The following is a 19,056-nucleotide window of genomic DNA, read 5'->3' on the forward strand; positions in this document are numbered from 1 at the left end:
TTCAGTAATTACCCTTCAGATGACAGAATTGGAATTTACTCAAAAGTTCTTGTGGCCAGAATTTCATCATTCCCCAACGCACTAACACAAATGCTTTTAGCTTCCTTCCACATTTTCACAGGACACAAAGGTTAAAGGCGCATGACTCCTATCACCACTCTGACCCAAGTGCCTGCCAGGTTGTTCATTACTTGTTTGTTATCTGTTAAACTCTGCCCTTTGGGAAGGGATGGAATGAGTAGCTAATTCATTACTAGTGAAATATATGATGTTTATTAATGATGTGAGGATATCTTGCAGGAAGACATCAAGTTCAAATTTTCACAGAGCAGTAGATCATACACTTATGCTGAACACCGTGACTGAAAAAGCTTACCAGCTGACTGCTAAAAGCAAACTTAGTGCCTCTGGGCTTTTAAGAGTCCATTTCTCTGAGTGCTCCATGTAACTGGCCACAGGAGAAGGAAAACATCAAGGAGCTGCAGCAGTGTAAACATGAAATGCCAAAGAAGTTATTAAAATAGTACTTTATTTCATGAATAAAAACTAAACAGAATTAGGACATGGCTCTATTTTTTCTTTTTCCCTATTTCCTTTGAACTACTATGATCATCTCTTTTTGAACCAAGGCCATATCTACCATTCCTGTGCTGATCCTGCCACTCACTCTCCAGCTGCCTCAGCATTTCTTGTGTTAGAAGTCCTTCACGCAGCAGTCTGTTGGCAAGAGATCCACGTCCATGGCTTTTCAGATCCTCCTGCCTTGCAGCAGACCGGTAGCCTTTCAAGTTCTTTGCTCTTCCTTCTCTCGGAACCTCTGCTGCAATAGAGAGTGCTTCTGCGGATTTTGCACCATGACGGTCTGAAACCGCCCTGGTATCCCTCTTAGTCCTTGAAAGAGGAAAGTCTTCTGACACAACTGTTGCTGTGCCAGCAGCAGCTGCAGACTGTGAGGCTCGAATCAGCTTCGTGATGTTGCAGACACCAACTTGTATAATGTCATCTAGTTTTTTCTGAATATCCCTTACAAGGACAGCATCAGGGAACATATCCATGAAGCGGTAACTGAAGAGAGGCAGAACACACAATTAAAACTCTTCACTAAAGAACTGCTGACTGAGACAAAAATGAGACACATACTATGTAAAGTAAAAAAAAAAAAAAAAAATTATTACATGCTGCATGGGAAGGCCACTGTACTTTAAGTGGCTTTTCAGCTGCTCCAGTCCAGGATCACCTCGTTTCTAACTTTCTCTGTCAGTCACAAACTGTTCTCTGCAGAACGCATGACTTGCTCCCACAATATAGCTACATTTGCATTTGTCAAGATCTTCTAAAGGGCCAAAGGAGCCCCTAGTGCACCACATGCACACGCGCTTGAAGACACTCCTTTTCTAGGACTGTAAGTCATAAATATTAGGAAAAAATAAAAATAATTTTCAAGCACAAAGACAATACCTTAACCACAGATAGAGGTCAAAAACATCATGAACAGCTTCAAGGTGTACAAGCTCTTTGATGTTCTTTGGAGCCCCTAATGGCCACTTGGTGTGCCGACAGAGCCAGTCAAATGTCAGAGGCTCATTTCTACTGAACTGTCTTGCAAACTGAAAAACAAGCAGATTCAGTGAAGTCCTCAGTTAGTCAGGAAAGAAGAAATCCCAAATGAGTTAAATTCCCTTGAGACTGTATACACAGAATGCTCCAGAAAATACCTGCTTTGTTTTACACAGCCCAAATGCCACACATTCTTTTACTTAATTACTCAACACAGGAGTCACCTCTCCTTTCCAGGGCCTCATTAACACAATTTGTCTATGCACCATGCACAGTTAAACAACGAAAGTATAGAGCTATCCAGAAAAGCGTAACACTGAAGGGATATAATTTCATCTAGCAAAGCTGATGGACTCCAGCTTTTTTCTTCTCCTGCTCCTAATAATTATCTTGTTTCAGAATCTCCAGGATTCAGACCACATTAAATGTGTTCCTTGACTTAGGAAACACACTATTCACAGCCCAAACAGATTAATCTGCACTAGAAATCAGCCCTTCTGAAACGTAGACATCTCAGCTCTTTTACTAACAGATAAATGAGCCAAATAAGGTTTAAATTTAAATTTTTCAGAAGCACTGATGACTTGGAATAACTGCTTCCTAAGTGGCTGGTACCAAAAGGGTTTTGGTTGTGTTTTTTTTTTTTTTTTTCCAAGGAATGGGGCTTAAATTCACACAGGCATTCACAACAGCCTACCTTCCTCCCATATCACATTATGCCCCTCTGCACCTTCATTACTTAAGGATCTGAACACTCAGTACTTTCTTAATGAGGCACTTTTTTTTTCAACTCTAAATCAATCACTCAATTTTTAAAGAAAATTATTAGTCATTTTTGTAAAGCACAGATCTAATATCTGTGACATGAGGGCACCACATCAGTTTCATTTTTACACTATTTTCTTAAATATGTTTAATGCAGTCTCTAAAAGGGGACAAAGGCGATACTGTGTAACAAAGTAACAGTCCCAAACAAAATTATTAATCCTGAAAAACTGAAATCAGCTGACTACAAATGCCTCAAAATAATCACTCCAGGGGCACAGTGGAAAACAGTTCCTCCAGGCCTGAAAAGTGAAATGACATAATTCTGAGAGTAACTTACAGCACTGTATTTTCTAGGGGTTTAATTCTATTTAATTGTATTATAGCATCAGTAATCATATTTAATTCCACATTCTTTTCTTTTGTTGACAAGCTAACACTTTAAAGCAGTGGTATCTTGGTTTCTAAGGACTACTTTAACACACACTGTAGTGAAAAGCTTAACAGTGCACAAGTGACTAGGCAACACAATTCTGGATCTCTCCCAGTTCTAAGATCACCTGCAAGGCAAGCTGCAGGATTCTGAGGCAAACAGCAGAAAAACTATCCAATTTCTAATCTACATCACAAAACAAGAATCAGTTCTTAGAGGTTAAAAGCTTTGGCCAATAAAATGGTGAAGAATGCAGTTTTCTCTAAAAAACATGTATCTCCAGCTATTTTATATTACTACTTGTGAGCACTTTAAGAATGTTCTCAAATGATCTAATAACAAAACCCACAATAAATATAGCAGCTAGATAAACTCTCACTGCACCAAGACACGCTTGCTCCAATAGAAATACCACATTTTTTTGAGGAAAATAAATAACTGACCTTCAACAATGTGGTACACACAAAAGGCTCTTTTCTGTTCAAGGGTGCAGTGCAGAAGACATATCGAGATCGCAAATTTAGTGGAATGTGCTGAATCATATCTGCTAGAAATTTGAAGTCATCAATATTGCAGACAAAGTAAAGCCCATCGACTTGTGAGAGACTCACAAAAATATCCTGTGAAAACATAACCAAGTGAAGAGGATGTTATTAGAGGAGAGGGTGGTTAAAGTTTTTATTACCAAACTAAAAAATGACTTAGTGTTTCAAAGGCTAGTTGAAATATCAAAGGCAGCTAAAAATATCAAATTTGGCCACGGTAATAAAAAAGGGGGCAGGGGAGTTCCCTCTACTCTCTTAACAAGATTTAACGCTGGATCAGAGGAGAAGACATAACACACTGTTTCATTTAAGCATTTTCAATTAGTCTCCTACATAACAAATACAGTCTTCTGGAAGTGTACACTTCAGTTACAAAGAACACCATCAGAGAGACCAGTTACTGCTCTGTTTAGAACTTTTTCCAGGTTTGTCACTTAGCATGACCCAAAAAGCTAACTTTACAGCACAAAAGTAAAAAATTGAGATATTTTTAGCCCGACGTCAGGAACAGATCTATTTTAGGAAGAAAGAAATCACAAGATAAATACAGCATTGCAATAGAGGAGTTCAAAGAATACCTGAAACATATCCAAGGCAGGAGACGCTACTGCACATTGCCGGGAGAATATTTATGGGCCCCCGAAATGATTTCTCTCAGGTAAATCTTTGAAAGATTTTTTTCAAAAGTTCTTTAAAGAAACACTTTAAAGAAACTCATTTAAAAAAAATGTGACTGAATACTTAAAGGATCAATAATAACATGGGGTCTTTACCTTAATACTTCTATGCTAGCCCAGAAAAACTCAATAGTGAAATTTTAAAGATGTGCCTAAAGATGACCCTACCAGCCTAAGTCTTCCAGAAGGTCTCCAAGTATAATCTTTTACCTCAAGGTTAGCAATCAAACACTTTGATACATAACAGCACATCAGCAGAGAACAATAATACATACATTTAAATCCATGAAAGCTGCTAAGAATTTCTCAGTCTGCTAAAAGCCACCAAACTATTTTTTAAATAAAACATTGGATGTTTTATTTCTACTTTAAAAGGTTTAGGCACTTTCAAAAATTCTACTATCCAGCTAATGACGAGATCAAGTGGATCTCATAAAATCTGTTTTCCAAAAGTTAAGCAGACACTGTTTTACCATGAAGTCCACAGAACCAGGAAAAAAAATCAGGTAGCTCTCAGACATGCAGAAATCTGACATGACCAGCCCAGTTTCCCAGGAATTTTCACATAAATTTATCAAAATTTCAATCTCTAATATTTTCAGCCTCAGACCAAAAAGTCTACACTTAAAATACAGGAAAGATGAAATGAAAAGGTTCATTCTTCAACACGCATAAACATATTTTCACACTTCAACAGCTTTCAAGTTTATCATAAAAAAAGAAAAGTTAAGCATTCTAAATGTATTTGCAGTCACTGCTGTGGTAGAGAGAAGAATCCAACTGATAAGAGATACACACAAGGCTGGCTGTTAGGTTCCCAATGCGCGTGTTTGTACAAATGCAGTGACTATAAGCAATTCTTAATTTTTAAAGCAGAAGCTAATATTTTGGTCACTCTTACAATTAGATTGGATAGAGTGGCATCAGGGAGATGATAAGCAAACATTTCTATCTGCTCAGGAGTAGGATGTAGGCCAGCTGCCTAAAGGGAAAATAAAGAAAAAAATTTCCATTAATTCTTAATATCATTCTTAAGTTAGTGCATCAGAAACAATGTCTAGAAAGCAAAATGCAAGAAACCAAAGCACCCTACAGACTCCAGTTTATTTAGCACACTTTTCCCGAACTGAAGAGCTTTTGTTTCTGAGCTTTTAATTCTTAAAAGAGCAGCTTCAATATAAATTAAATAATGCAAGCCTCCAAATGGGACACATATTCAAAGTCACTCTGGCACTACACAATCCATTTTTATTGCTCACTTGTAAACAGGCACAAGGAAAAATAATTTGGGATCAGAACATCGTAAAACAGCTCCAAAGCACATCTGCACAAACTGGGTACTGAGCCTCTCACCTTCACAGGACGCACAGGCTCACTCAAAATTTCCTTCAGCTGCATGAGGTCATCATGATGCATTGTAGTGACTTCGCCTTGTTTGAAGGATGAGCCATAACGCCCAGCTCTGCCTGCGATTTGTAGAGCCTGAGAGGTTGTAATGGAGTCTATTTCCTTTTCTCCCTTCTCATTGATAGTTGGCTTTACTATAGAGTTAAAAATTATTCTTTTTATACACCTGAAATATTTGGAAAAAGAAAAACAAAAAAGAGGAATCCTTTTTTTTTCAAATTATTTCCAATATACAACCTGCTACAGAAGAATGAAGCTTTTTTTTTTTTTGAGCTTTTCTCGTCTCTATAAATTAAGGGACCACAGATACTACTTATGGACACAGCATATTCAAAAGGGCAGCATAAGACTACTGGTTAGTTGCAGGAGAATCGTCCTACACACATCAATCGTGTTCTAATAGGGTCCCAACCATCACCATCTGCCTCAGTTTATAGCAATGTGGCTGCATCGCCTTCAGCAACAAAATACATCTGAAACTGGGCTGAAATTGCTCTACATTTCAGAAACGCAAGAGACTGATACTCTGACAACCTAGCACATCTGACTCCAAGGAATCAAAAGGATCTTAACCATGCCTACTATGACAGAGGATTAGGCCAAGTGAGCTATTTAATTCTTAGAATCAGTTTTAAATTAAAGCTTAGTTGTGCCCAATCAAGTTGATCACTACTTCAGAATTAAAATGTATGTACTGTGTTATCTAGACATAGCAGATATCTAGCCAAAGTAGTCAAACTGCGGAGAAAAAAGTAAGGGAATTAACGCAGGTATCACACCCGTAAAAAAAAAATATTGAAAAAATAATCATACCATAACCCACCCCAAGTACTAATATTGGAAAAAAAAATCATACCATAACCCACCCCAAGTACTTACAAATTGAGTCCCATTCCAATTGCATCTGTAGCAACTAAAATTTTGCATGGATCATTAGGATCATTGAATTTCTTTGCCTGTTCAAGTTTAGTTCCTAAAACAGAATGGCAAAACACTTCACATAGCAAACTCTTCTTACAAAACAAAGACAACATATCACTGAGTCCAATGCCTTTATAAAAGACCGAGAAATAAAAAACCAAACTGGTATTTGATTGGTATTTGGCTGTTGTTGGGGGAAGGGGGCAGGAGGGATTAAAATCATTCCCAGAGCTGTGGATAGACCTCATTTAAATACATCTATCTGAAGATCAATATTAAGTACACAATAAAGGTCTAATCCCAAGATTAAAACACCAGTCAACAAAAGTTGGTTACTTTCTCTAACTATATAGACATGCCAAACTATGAAAACTTGTACTGCTTTATTTTAAAAGTTTTTCTAAGAAAGGAGCAAAAAGCAGAAGGTTCCCTTAAAAATAAAAGGAAGAGTGCGTTACCTGGTGGCAGACTACCATATATGACAGCACATTCTAATCCTCTGGCTTCGATCTGTCGACTGACAGAATAAATGTCATTCTTACTGAAACAGACAATGCAGTCCCCAGGCTGGAGGTTATCTAAAGATTCTAAGGCATAATCCAGCACAGTGAGAGGAGTGAGTCTCTTGTAGTTTCGGACCTAGAATCAAAGGAGGTGTCAAAAACAATGTTTTTAAATGAAAAATTCCTGTGGACTATCGGCCAGCATGGTTATTATGACAATCGGTTGTAACACTGAGAGACCTCTCACAGTCCTGAAGCAGTAATTACTGGGGAGAAGGTGACATACACCTTACACACCTGCGTGCTTGCAGCACTTCCCAAGCTGAGAACTATATGGCTTTCTCAAGAAACAGAACAACTATATAGTTTTACACGTAAATTAGATTCAAGAAAAGAAGTATACAGGCTACGCAGCAACTCTATCAAGAAATGAGTCTGTTTTCACTCAGTCATCTGAATGCTGTAACTGATCCCCTTTCAGAATTACACATCACACCACAGAGAGATATATCAAGCTACAGCTAATATACCAGGAAATCATGCAGGCTGGACTTTCTTAGGACGAAATTTTATGGTTTTAAATACCCTTCACAAAGGAATCTTCCCAAGAAAAAAAAAAATACAGTAAAGTTGGGTTTCAGAGATCTTTCAATCACTTGCTTCTGAAGGTGTTAGCTCTATTAACTCCTTTCCTCATCATATGGAGGATAACTATGAACTGATCCAGTAACCTCAGCAAACTTGAGAGCACTGTGCCTTCCAGAAAGAACAGAACTGTAAAGAAAGCCCCTAAACAGCTGTAGCATTCCTTGAGGGGAACTCAGCAAAGCACTTATCTTCTTTAAGCAAAACAATACCACTATTAAAAAAAGCAAACAAACAAAAAAAAAGAACCACACAACAACTTTGCAACATCTCCTCTGGTTTGCAGAAATTAAGAACCATTTTAACAAGAACTCCTGCAAGAACGGTGACACTCCCAAAAGACCCTAAATTTCTGCCTGTTTTTCAGCAAGGACAACCTGATGTTCTGTCTGAAATGTACAGAATTAGAAAGCTTACTTCAACTTCCTCCCCCGTAGTGTACATGAGCTCTGTCACCAAGTCAATAGCAGCAGCTTCTCCACAAACATGGATTTCTTCCGCACAGAGTCCTGAACAAGATCCAATGAAATAAAATGCAAAATGTTACATATTTATAGACAACAGTAGCTTTAGCTGACTTTCAAGTTACCCAAAAATTACATTTTGCTTGCTAAACTCATCAATGAGGACTGTATTTCACCTCCTTCACCATCCCAAACCAGTACTTAAACACTCTCCCACAATACACTACTTCCTTAGAGCTGCTCTTGACCTCGCATCAGCAAGTGATGCTTGGAAATCCATTAGTATGATAATCAGAGCAGCTAATACCTTGTTGCACCCTCTTAGACAAGACAAGAGATACCCTCAACCACTGAACAAATGGAACAAAGCTTTGAGTGTGTTTTATTTACTATTAATGTTTTACTAAATCCCAAACCACAGCAGAACTGAAGAGCTTTGTTTTCTGCATGACCTGCTAAAATTATGAATACATCTCTAATGCAGTCAGAATAGAAAAAGGGAAAAAAATAGAAGGCAGGGAAAGTGTGACAAAAGTGTTATCAAAAGAAGCATTCTTCTAAGAATTTACCAGGTCAATGCAACTCTATAAACGAGCCATTTGAAATTAACACTATAAAATATTTAACTTTTGCCATGTTGCCATACATTTAACAGTATCTCTTCGTAATGAAATCTCTGAAAAATTGTGGGTTTAATTGAACAAAAAAAGCATACTTCTAGAAAATAATAAATACAAAAAGACAGCACGGTGTAACAACACAAACACTCCATATTATCCAGGGAAGCAAAACTAAAAGAGGCACCTGTGTAACTCAGAATAAAATTAAAAAAAAAAATTCATCAAGTAAAACATGACAGAGAGCTTGCTGCGATACAGACAAATCCTTTGAGGCAGATTCTCTCTCTAACTTGCTGTGAGAAGACATACGAAGAAACAATACTTGCATCATATATTGTAACCACTTATGAATCTACTGACTGCCAAGCTTGAATTTAACGTGCCATCTGTAGTTACATTAAACAAGTTCATTGTCAACACAAACAAGCTTACCTAGAAGGGCTCTTGTCCAAGCCCACCCTCTGGCAGGATCTCTGATCATCTGAATTTCATCAATCACAGCAACTTCATCTTAAAACAAAAAAGAAAAATATGATGCACCAAGGAAGAGCATCTAGAACAGCAATACAACACAGGAAGCAACTCAAAAGGCTTTCTAAAAAAGGTTGCTCAAATCAAGTTAATCCTCTACCACCAAAAAGCTATTCTGAGATGATCCAGGTTATATTAACTGCTCCAATATTGTTCAGAAATTGTTCAATTAAGAGTAAAAAGGAATAGCTCAGCTACTTCAGACTCCAAGCGATAATACACATAAAGATACTATAGATGTGACTGAAATGATTATGTGTACATACAAGGTGTATTAGTGCTGCACATTTCAATGGTACACGCAATATGAGGAGCTTGTCTGGCATCTTCATTGGCATACACACGCTCTTCTCCTGTCACCAAGTCACATGGCACATTCTAAAGGAATTCAGAAAACTCATGTCAAGTTTCTGTAATATAACAGAATCCCCTTTCCAAAGGGGAAAAAAAAAAAAAAAAAATCCATATCTTAAAGCAGTTTCTAAGACAGTATAATGGAAGCTATCCAGAAAATAACTTCTCAGCCTTTTGAGACTTGTGCCCTTATTCAAGTCCTATCAGACTGAAGAAGTAGTATCTGTAATTAGATGCCCTCCCCTACTCCTGCAGGAGTTTACATCTCCCTCTGAGCATTTCAGAGCCGTCACACCTGCAACCAAAGAACTATCAGAACAGCTGTAGTACAAATGGCTCATAAAGCAAGGCCCAGCACTGAAGGAGCCTTGCAAGCTCCAACCTCCTCCAGTTCATTTGGTGATTGTCCTGTTGGGTGTCACACCTGCTGCCTTATAGTCACACAGCAAGAGTTCATGAGGACTAGCTGTGACATACAGCAGGGGCCACCACACTCTGTCAGCTCTACGCTCCCTGAATCTCAGCCAAATGGCTGCTGCTTCCATATCTACAACCACCTGTAGAGCCATGCAGGAAGCCCTGTCCAAGCCTCAAGGGCTACGTATGATTCATGAGCTGCCAAGTGCAAAGTCCTCACACACACTAAACACATGGGAAAAAACTGCAGTAACTACTAAGAAGGAACATGACTACATGGTATCCACATTCACTACGCAGTACACATTACAGATATCTCCTAGAACAAGCCAATCTTTCTTATGTGTTGCTTTGATAAACCACTATTAGGAATTACAAATTCTAAATCATAGACTTACAAAAAAAAAAATCACAAGATCACTTGTTACACACTACTGTACACACACACTATGCTGCATTAACATGTCATCTGTTATTGTAATGCTTCAGAACTGGTGTGGTTCTGTGCAGCTGGAAACACACTGGTGAGGAGCCTTCAAAAAGATGCTGGAAGTAATTAAAAAAAACTTACCAACGAAAGCTTCCTCTAGGGACCTGATATAGGGCACTGCTCTTCAACTGAACACAACTGAAGCTGCAGAACTTTTTCTTAGATTGGTTCAGTGAAATATATTTAAATACTGAAGCAGAAGGCTGAGGGGAGTTAAGCCAGGGTATTTTTGCATACAAGGTAAAAAAAAGGTCATGGGCAAAAGAGGCCATGGTTTCCACACTGAAAAAGCTAACAGTAGAACCTAGCTAAACCCAGGGAGGGAAAAGTTACAGGAAAATGGAGGCAGGTTGAAGAAATGATTGCATGGCATGTGCTTTGGGGAAAGAGATGTTCCATTTGGGAAAATGATGTTCTATTCTGCACACCTAAATCAGAAATGCACAACTGGTATTCACGTGAGCTGACACTACTGCAAAGCAAAGGCACGCTGCTTCATGAACTACCTTAAGCAACTACAGGACTACAAAAATGCATTCGTAAGACTGTTCCTGTACTAAGGATGTAGGTAAGTAATATAACATACTGACAGCATCATTACTCTTTTGGAAGATCTCATGAGCCAGAAGTTTTAGTGGACCGCAATATACTCCAGATTTTGCTGACAAAAATCTCTGGATAGCATGGTAAGTTTTTCCACTGTTTGTAGGACCAGCATGGAATATTATCTTTCTTTGAATAGCCCTGGCATCTGGATACCTAAAACATACACAGAAAAGCAGATCTGTTTAACATTTATCTAGTGTTCTGGATACTGATTCAGGCGAAATTGCAAATTAGCTTAAACATTTACCTACTAACAGACTTCTTAATGTGTGTTGAAAGCAGAAAGATCAAATTCTTAAATAGAGACAGTATAAAGATGTTACTATGCCTTATATATTCATCTTCTAAATCATACAATACTTTCAAAGATTTAGAGTGGAATTCACACATTGTGTTCAAAATAATTCTCATTACTGTGGTCTCTCTCCTTGAGAATATTAACATCTTAATGTTTTGGTGTGCTACCTCGCAGATACAGCCAGAAGACAGCTTTCTGGAAAGGCAATACCAACAGCGACTTTCATAGCTGATATAATCTTATTTTCCTTTTAATTGATTGCAATATATCTTGTAACAAAGATAATTCCCAACACAAATTATTGTAAAAACAGAGAAATGGAACTGAAAACATAGTGCAATTATACATCATAAAAATTAAGTCCACAGACTTTGAAATTCTGTGACGCTAACAAAACACTGCAACCACTTAAACACACTGACCAGTTGGGTGGCAATCTTAAATCACTGATCTTGCGCAGATCATCCATACAGTCCAGCATCGGAAAGATCTGCTTTGCATGCCTCAAGAAAAATGGAAAGAGATCATCGACGTGACCTAGAAGACAAACCCGTTTAAGAAAGTTTGCTAGCTCAAATGAAGGTGTATATCTTACATAATTCTTTCAACTGCTGGCTCTCTACTAAGTTCAATAATTATCTCAATGGCAGAAAGATAAACTAACATGAGTACATGGACTCATTAAGCAATGTAATGCAAATACAATAGCATGGGGGGAAAAAAAAAAAATCTCATTTCAGTACATTCACTCTGGCTAGCCAGATGCCTAAAGAAATTCTAAATAAAATGAGAAGCTATGGAAAAGCTGGATGAGAAATAGGTTTTCTGTCCTAAGAAGATTTTAGCCTTTTCTTCCTAAATTCATGTGCTGCCTTGGAATAAAATAAAACAAAAGCTTCTAAAATGCTTTCATGAATAAACACAGAAAAAGAGAATAGTTTGTAGCTTTCCTAAGCTACTAAGACTTGGGATGCTGGTTCAAAATTTTGAGTCTACAATCCTTAGTGAGAAAACAAAAATAGAAAAAGCAACTCAGAAGAGGCACCCAGGTTCACTCTTCCAAATGTTTGCAGAGTAGACATGTGGTCTTAAATGTCTCGCTCCAATTGTCCAACTCTCATAGAAATCAAAGAGCTACCTGGATCTAAAAAAACTGTTACTATCAAACACATACACATGAAAAAAAAAAACCAAAACAACAGTGTTTGGTTTTTTTATTTTAAATTGAGAATTGGTAATCAATGAATCAAAATTATTGTGAAGAATTTAAAGAACTTAAAAACTGTGGTATTTTCAATTATCATCTTTGGACAAGCAAAACTTAACTAAGAAATTTCAAAACTGCCACAAGAAACAACCCAACTCCAACAGGAGTGGAAGTGAGGAAATAATGTGGAAGATTTTATGCACAACTAATATAAAAAGACACTTTAAATTTCCTAAGAAGGTAAACATTTAAAATCTACACATTTACATTTTAAGACAAAACTAAGGGCCACTGCAACCTTTAAATTACATCATTAAACACACATAACTATGCCAAAGTTCTGAAGTTCAAACTCTGGAGAAGGATGTTTCTGCTGTTACCAGCTAGCATCACCTCTTGGTTAAGTGCCATTAATTGCAACACACGATGCAGCAAGCAAGCAAACATCACTCATTTCTATTAGCGACATGGAAACAGAGCAGAGCAGAGTCACTGTAATCCCAAATACTTAAAGCCACCTGGCCAAGAGAAAGATCTCAAGGTGCCCCCTAGTGACTACTGAATTTTTAAGAGAGGAATAAACCAAACAGTACTATTATCATTTCAGCAATGAATAGATGCTATAAAACAACAGGCTGCTTCTTGCTAAGACCTCCACCTCTTCTGTTTCCACTTCAGAAATCTTAAGGACAGAACACTCCATAGGATGGGCACAAATGTTTCTGAAGTGGAAGTAGTGATTTTTAACCTTTTTTTACAGCATATTAGGGGGGATCCACATGTAAGCATACAGGTCAAAACAAAAAAAAAAAAATAAAAAAGCACATTTTATTTCACAAGCACTCCAGATACTTGCCTGCACCACAGCATATATCATTGAGAATAATATGCAAATCAGCACTCACAGAACTGGATTCCATGATATACTTCCTAAAGCTTATAAACGCTTGGTGAAACAGGCGAGCTGCAAAACAAAGGAACAAAGTGCATGTGACTGGGATCAGGTAACCCTATTTGTAAACACCCAACAAAACACTGAAGTAGGCCATTAAAAACCTATACCTTAACATGAGATACTACAAGTAAATATAAAGGGTATTCGAATCGAGTGACAGAGACAACCTAAACAAGCAGTGTCGTCAGATCGATAAAAGATTATATCTACCTATTACCATATCCAAATAAAAACAGATTTCACATTAAAAAAAGAGAAAATAAAATCTTAGAACATTTTCTTACCATCTAATCCATTTTCTGCTCCTAGTCTCTGGATTTCTTTTCTTTTGTAGAACTTATTTAAGTTTTTTAGAACTTCACCTGCAGAAAGAAAGTAACATTTTTTTAGTTTGCTCAAAATTAAATCAATTCTGCTGACCCGAAGATCATGGCTCATGGTCTCATTACTTTGTAGAGAGGGAGTCTGCCGTGCTGAACAGACTCAAATGATTTCTCCCTAAATTAAAACACAATCAATGCTTGAGCCTATTGTGGAAAAGAACAATCTTAAACTGCAGCAGAGTAAGAACTGCCACGAAGATCAGGTCAGTATTTGAGAGATGCTCTCCCTGGTACTTGATAGGAAAGCACACAGGCGGGAAACTGTAGCCAACATGTTATGGAACAAACTAATTAAGGTTTGGGGGTGTTTTTTGTTTCCTTTTTATCAGCATCTATTGGGAAACAGTGGGTTTTAATGTGAAAAGTACTTCTGCTTAAACTACTTGGTGACAGCTTTTGCTAAACATCCTGAGAGACCTTATTCCCACCACACTGATTCCAAGACAGACTCTCCAGAAAGATCGGGGGAGCCAGATGCAGTATTCTTCCTATTTCTCAGGTTAAATAAAGAAGGAGAAAAGAAAACTTGACAGACTTTCTTCATACATATCACAAATTACTGAGATTTGTTACATTACAGTTGTTTATTATATTTTTATTATAACATTATTAATAAATGCTTTCCCTCCACTGAAAGGCAAGTTCAGACTTGAAAAAAAACTGTATTTACTAATGTACACTTACTAACGTACATTTATTAAATCTTAGTTAAATCCCAATGACAAAATTGCATCCCTTCCCTATCCATAGCAGATCAGAAATTCACACAAACCTAGCAAATATCATGAGCACCTATCCATAAACTTATGTTATCCTCAAAATTCAAGTCTACAAGCACTGTATTATAAAATGCTAGGACTGACGTATAAGGCAGCACACCACTGGTCTGCCAGCACAAGTCACTGAACACAGCACTGCCAAGCTCTGCTCTCTGCAATTAACTCCGTAACTCTTTGAAGTCTCTGCCATGACACGGAAAGCTTCCCATGAGATCAACCTTGCCTCTCTTTCTAAAAAACTATTCTAGAACAGAGATAATTCACTTTGCATAAGGAAAATCATCAGGTGACAAGAATACAGCAAAATTCCAACTGCAGGCAAAGCCAAAAGCCCAAGAGCAATGGCTACATCCCATACCCTTTGCATGGTGACAGTAGTCTATTAACAGATTAACTTACAGTCTGAAATGTTCACAAAGGTAACTAATGGAGATTGTCAGCAGGTTTACACTTACTACACAGGCATCCACACTCTCATCAGAAAATGTTTAAGGGCCTGGAAATCAAAGACAGCTGGGAAAACACTGCACTAAAAGGAAGCACAGGGCTAAATTCTCTTCAGAGCTTCCATAAGAAGTTACAAGAGTTAACACATCATCAGCCATGTAGCTAAATTCACAACCTACTGGCCTTACTACAAGATGAAAAGGTCAATGCCAGAATATTTGTTACTATCCAAGGCAACACGACATTGGGACCATTGCAGCCCTCAACATCCAAGGTCACAACCCTTTCTAAGCACAAATACTTGTTTTAACAACAAGGTATATCAAAACAAAACAAAGCTAGCATTGTGGTCCAACTAGACATGCCCACATTAGCCTACTCCATAGGCTAATAGCACATAGTGTTAACTATTTCTACAGCAACAGCTAGCAATCAGGGTACACGCTCAGAAGATCTGCCTCTACCATTACCCTTTTTAACATTCAATCCTGTTTGAAGATCTCCCCTTCTTTACCATTTCCCCATTCTAGAACAGTATTTTAGCTCTTACTCCTCGCTAACTTTGACTTCTCAGCAGCATTTTTTTAAAGGTTCTGTGTAAAAAGATGGCCTGGCTCTGTGGTTAAGCTCAGAAATTATGCAGTTAGCCTCCAATGCATCAGGTTCATTTAGATGTTTCAGCCCTATTTGCAGGAAGACTTTTCAGTCATTATTCTGCATCTGAGACAAGAACAGTCCATTTCAGTAAGCCTGTATGCTACCACTGTGGCAGCTGGACTGCTTTATTTTAAAATTCCTCCAGAACTATAAGACTTCTATTATCCAGTCCAAGTGACCTTGTGCATCTGACTAATCCACTTGTTCAGGCACCTCCTGTTTCTGACACATGAATCGCTGACAATACCTCGTCTTTCCTAGCTTACATCCCTCATCAGTAAGCACAGCCTCAGGGTCCTACAATTGAAGCCACAGAACTGACACTCCATATGACAAGTGAGCTTTAGGGCTCCAAATCAACAACTGCATCAAGGATTCTGTGAAGCCACATGGCACAAAGTGTTGATCTTTCATACAGTAGATTTTTCTGCTTACATTTATTTTTAAATTGTTGATGGATTATCTCCATAGCAAGAGGCGCACGTTCAGATCAAACCTAATTTGTACTGCCTACTGACTTGGCAACATTCAGGCCTGGTACTGAAGTCTTTCAACCTCCATTCTGAAATGGCACCACTTAACGTTAAGACATCTTCTCTCACTGCTCTTTAAACTCCTTTCTTTTGATATCACATGCATGAGCAGAACTCTTGTCCCTTTCACCCCCCTACCTCAGTTTAACAACACATTTAATTTTTTTTTTACATAACTGCTCCTTAGTTATTTCACTATAATGTGCTCACATGTTACTTCATCACTCAACAATTACCATGTTTGATGAGGCAATCATACAAGGGGTTTAGCAAACACCTACTTAGGTCCTAACTCATTCCATCATACAGTAATTTCATGTTGTTCTATTGTTACCCATAACAAGTGCATTTGGGCTTTCCACAACAGGGACATCACCATCATACAAATATACCAGAAACATCATTAATGTAAAAGCAATGAAAGGCTTCAGAAATACATATTCTGCCACAACCTCTGTAGGAAAAGCTCAATAACAAAGCTCCTTCTAACTGTAACCTACCTGATGCACAAAAATTGAAAGCATACATCACCACTCATAGGGATCCACTTCCTATGAAATCATGGAAAATAGATGCAGCTGTGAATGAATTCCACTACAGGCCATTAAGCAGCAGGTTTGTTAGAAAGGTTTTGAAAAAGTAAGCTTCTAAAAAGGCTTCTGTTATACTGACAGTGTTTGACTAGTGTGAAAAGTATAAGTCTCACTTCAAGTAACAAGCTAACAAGGTGATTCACACTGGAATTATGCGCACTGTAAGTAACAAAGTTTCTTCACAAATTGTAATCAGAAAGCCTGTAAACACAAATTTTTCCTTACAGAATCTAGTTCAGCATTTGACAGTAGAATCTGACAAGTATCTTCGTTCGTATTATAAAAAAAAAAACAAAACAAAACAAATATTATAAAAAAAAACAAAAACAAAACAAACAGATGCATGATACTGTGTGCGGTCAGAATCTGAGGCAGGGAGGGAGAGGAAGATTATTTATTTCATTAAAAAAAGAACAGATTATATTTGCTAAGGAAGGTCTCATTCAGTTTCCTCCTTAACATTATCGATGGGTTTCAAACCACAAATTACTGACAGCACTGCACGCCAAAAGCCAGATGAGCACCATTACTGGTCACCTGGCTGGTCACCTTGCAAGCCTCCCATGAAAGAACTTCAGGCTGTTTGAAGTAGTTAATTTTCACCTGTGGGAACATAATTTTAGCCAATCTGTTCTCTCTCAACAATTTAGCAGGGGCCAAACAGAAACTATACTTATTTTCCCAGAGCATTTTAGTTGCAACTTTAAAGAAATCCAACATAACCACTCATGTAATAAACGAGATGAGTAATGTACAAGTAAGATGCCACTATTCATGATTATTAGCATCTGAGGAATGCACTACTAATTTAAACCAATGCTCAAAGACAAATCCGAAAACAACACAGAATTTTTTTGCATTACAGCTGTTCAGGATTTCCCTCCTAGGTTTTTTAGCTGTCAGGGCCAGTTATGTTTTTCCTCAAGGGCTCTGAGCAAATTAAGATCATTTTCCCATACTTCCTATACCTGGAGTTAATACAAAGAATATGCCATCAGAACACTTTATCAGGAAAACATATGAAGAAATACCCTCTGTGCTTTGGGATCACCAAACGTCAAAAGGATCAAGAACTTGTTTATTATTTATCAAGTCTTTAAAGATAGTGTTCTGGCACAGCTAGGTAAAATAAGACCTTTCCTGAGCTGACGACTAAACAGACAAAGAATGGACAGGATATATGTTTTATAATTAAAGAAAACACAGAAAAAGCACTTACAACTCACTCAGTGGTTCTTGAGATATAATTACATATAAAGACATCAAACAACAGAATTTCTTCTCTGTTTCCACTTAAGTATCAAAAAAAAAAAAAATTGTCAAGTAAAACAAGATGCATACCTAGCAGATAGACAAGAGAAACATAAAACATTGAGAAAGATGTTATTTTACTTCAAGCTGAAGTTCAAAATCCTGTTCTGCTACTGACATACTCAGCAGCACTTGCAACGCAGCACACAGTTCTTGGCACAGCCTTCCCAACTGACACAGAGAAACCTATACCTACCATGTACTTGCTCATACTTTGAGATGCGCAAACCCAAGAATACACAAACAGAGCTGCAGTGTTCTAACTGAAAGTTTAACTTAAGTTTCACAGAATGGTAGGGGTTGGAAGGGACCTTTGGAGACCATCTAGTCCAAGCCCCTGCCAAAGCAGGGTCACCTAGAGCAGTTTGGACAGGAATGTGTCCAGATGGGTTTTGAGTATCTCCAGAGGAGACTTCACAACCTCTGAGCAGCCTGTGCCAGTGCTCTGCCCCCCTCAGAATAAAGAAGTTTTTCTAACACTGGCAGACGCTACTTTGTCCAATTTTGATCTAGGCACATTCACACACAGACACTGCCTTTCTGCTGTAACAAATATTGGTCTGTAACACCAATATTTGAAAAAAAAATATGCTTTCTGAATTCGGGTACAATTATGGTTTCAGAGCGCCACAGGATTTGAGTTTAGCTATGGGACCTGCCCGTGCACCAAGCACCTTTACCCTGACTACGCCAAAACAGGGAGTGGAGGAACTAGGCCAACAGATTTTTCCCTCCACGCGGGGCACAGCTAAAGGCCCTCGGTTAAAAACTCACTATCGCTCGCATGACCTCACCTGACACCTTTTATCCCACTTTCACCACCGCGGGCACCGCTCAGACCAGCCGCAAGGAAAGACCCCCTGCTCCCAGAGAGAAAGCCCCAGGAAACAAGCCGGACGGGGCCCGCCGGTTCCTCTCCCCCCTCAGGAGACGGCAGCACCGAGCCCCGGGGCAGGCG

The 19,056-nt window shown here is 38.2% G+C and overlaps 1 protein-coding gene across 1 annotated transcript; it reads right to left on the reverse strand.

Moving 5' to 3' along the window:
* Positions 1-250: 250 nt before the first annotated feature.
* Positions 251-13,826, reverse strand: SUPV3L1 (suppressor of var1, 3-like 1 (S. cerevisiae)). Its single transcript, XM_009893845.1, has 14 exons — positions 13,680-13,826; positions 13,297-13,404; positions 11,656-11,770; positions 10,920-11,088; positions 9,335-9,446; positions 8,970-9,047; positions 7,871-7,962; positions 6,764-6,944; positions 6,264-6,357; positions 5,331-5,550; positions 4,879-4,959; positions 3,199-3,375; positions 1,459-1,607; positions 251-1,065 (listed from the first exon to the last, which is right to left on the reverse strand). The coding sequence occupies exons 2-14, from the start codon at positions 13,358-13,360 to the stop codon at positions 570-572; spliced, it is 2,028 nt and encodes a 675-aa protein (XP_009892147.1). The 5' UTR covers positions 13,361-13,404; positions 13,680-13,826; the 3' UTR covers positions 251-569.
* Between the last annotated feature and the right edge of the window lie 5,230 nt (positions 13,827-19,056).

Source organism: Charadrius vociferus, unplaced genomic scaffold (genome assembly GCF_000708025.1).
Source record: "Charadrius vociferus isolate BGI_N301 unplaced genomic scaffold, ASM70802v2 scaffold611, whole genome shotgun sequence".
NCBI lineage: Eukaryota > Metazoa > Chordata > Aves > Charadriiformes > Charadriidae > Charadrius > Charadrius vociferus.

Coding starts and splice junctions, on each gene's coding strand:
- SUPV3L1 (XM_009893845.1), bottom strand. CDS start 13,360: ATGGAATCCAGTTCTGTGAGTGCTGATTTGCATATTATTCTCAATGAT. Junction 6,945..7,870: donor CTACGGGGGAGGAAGTTGAA/GTAAGCTTTCTA, acceptor CTTTGATTCTAG/GTCCGAAACTACAAGAGACT. Junction 6,358..6,763: donor ATATGGTAGTCTGCCACCAG/GTAACGCACTCT, acceptor ATTCTGTTTTAG/GAACTAAACTTGAACAGGCA.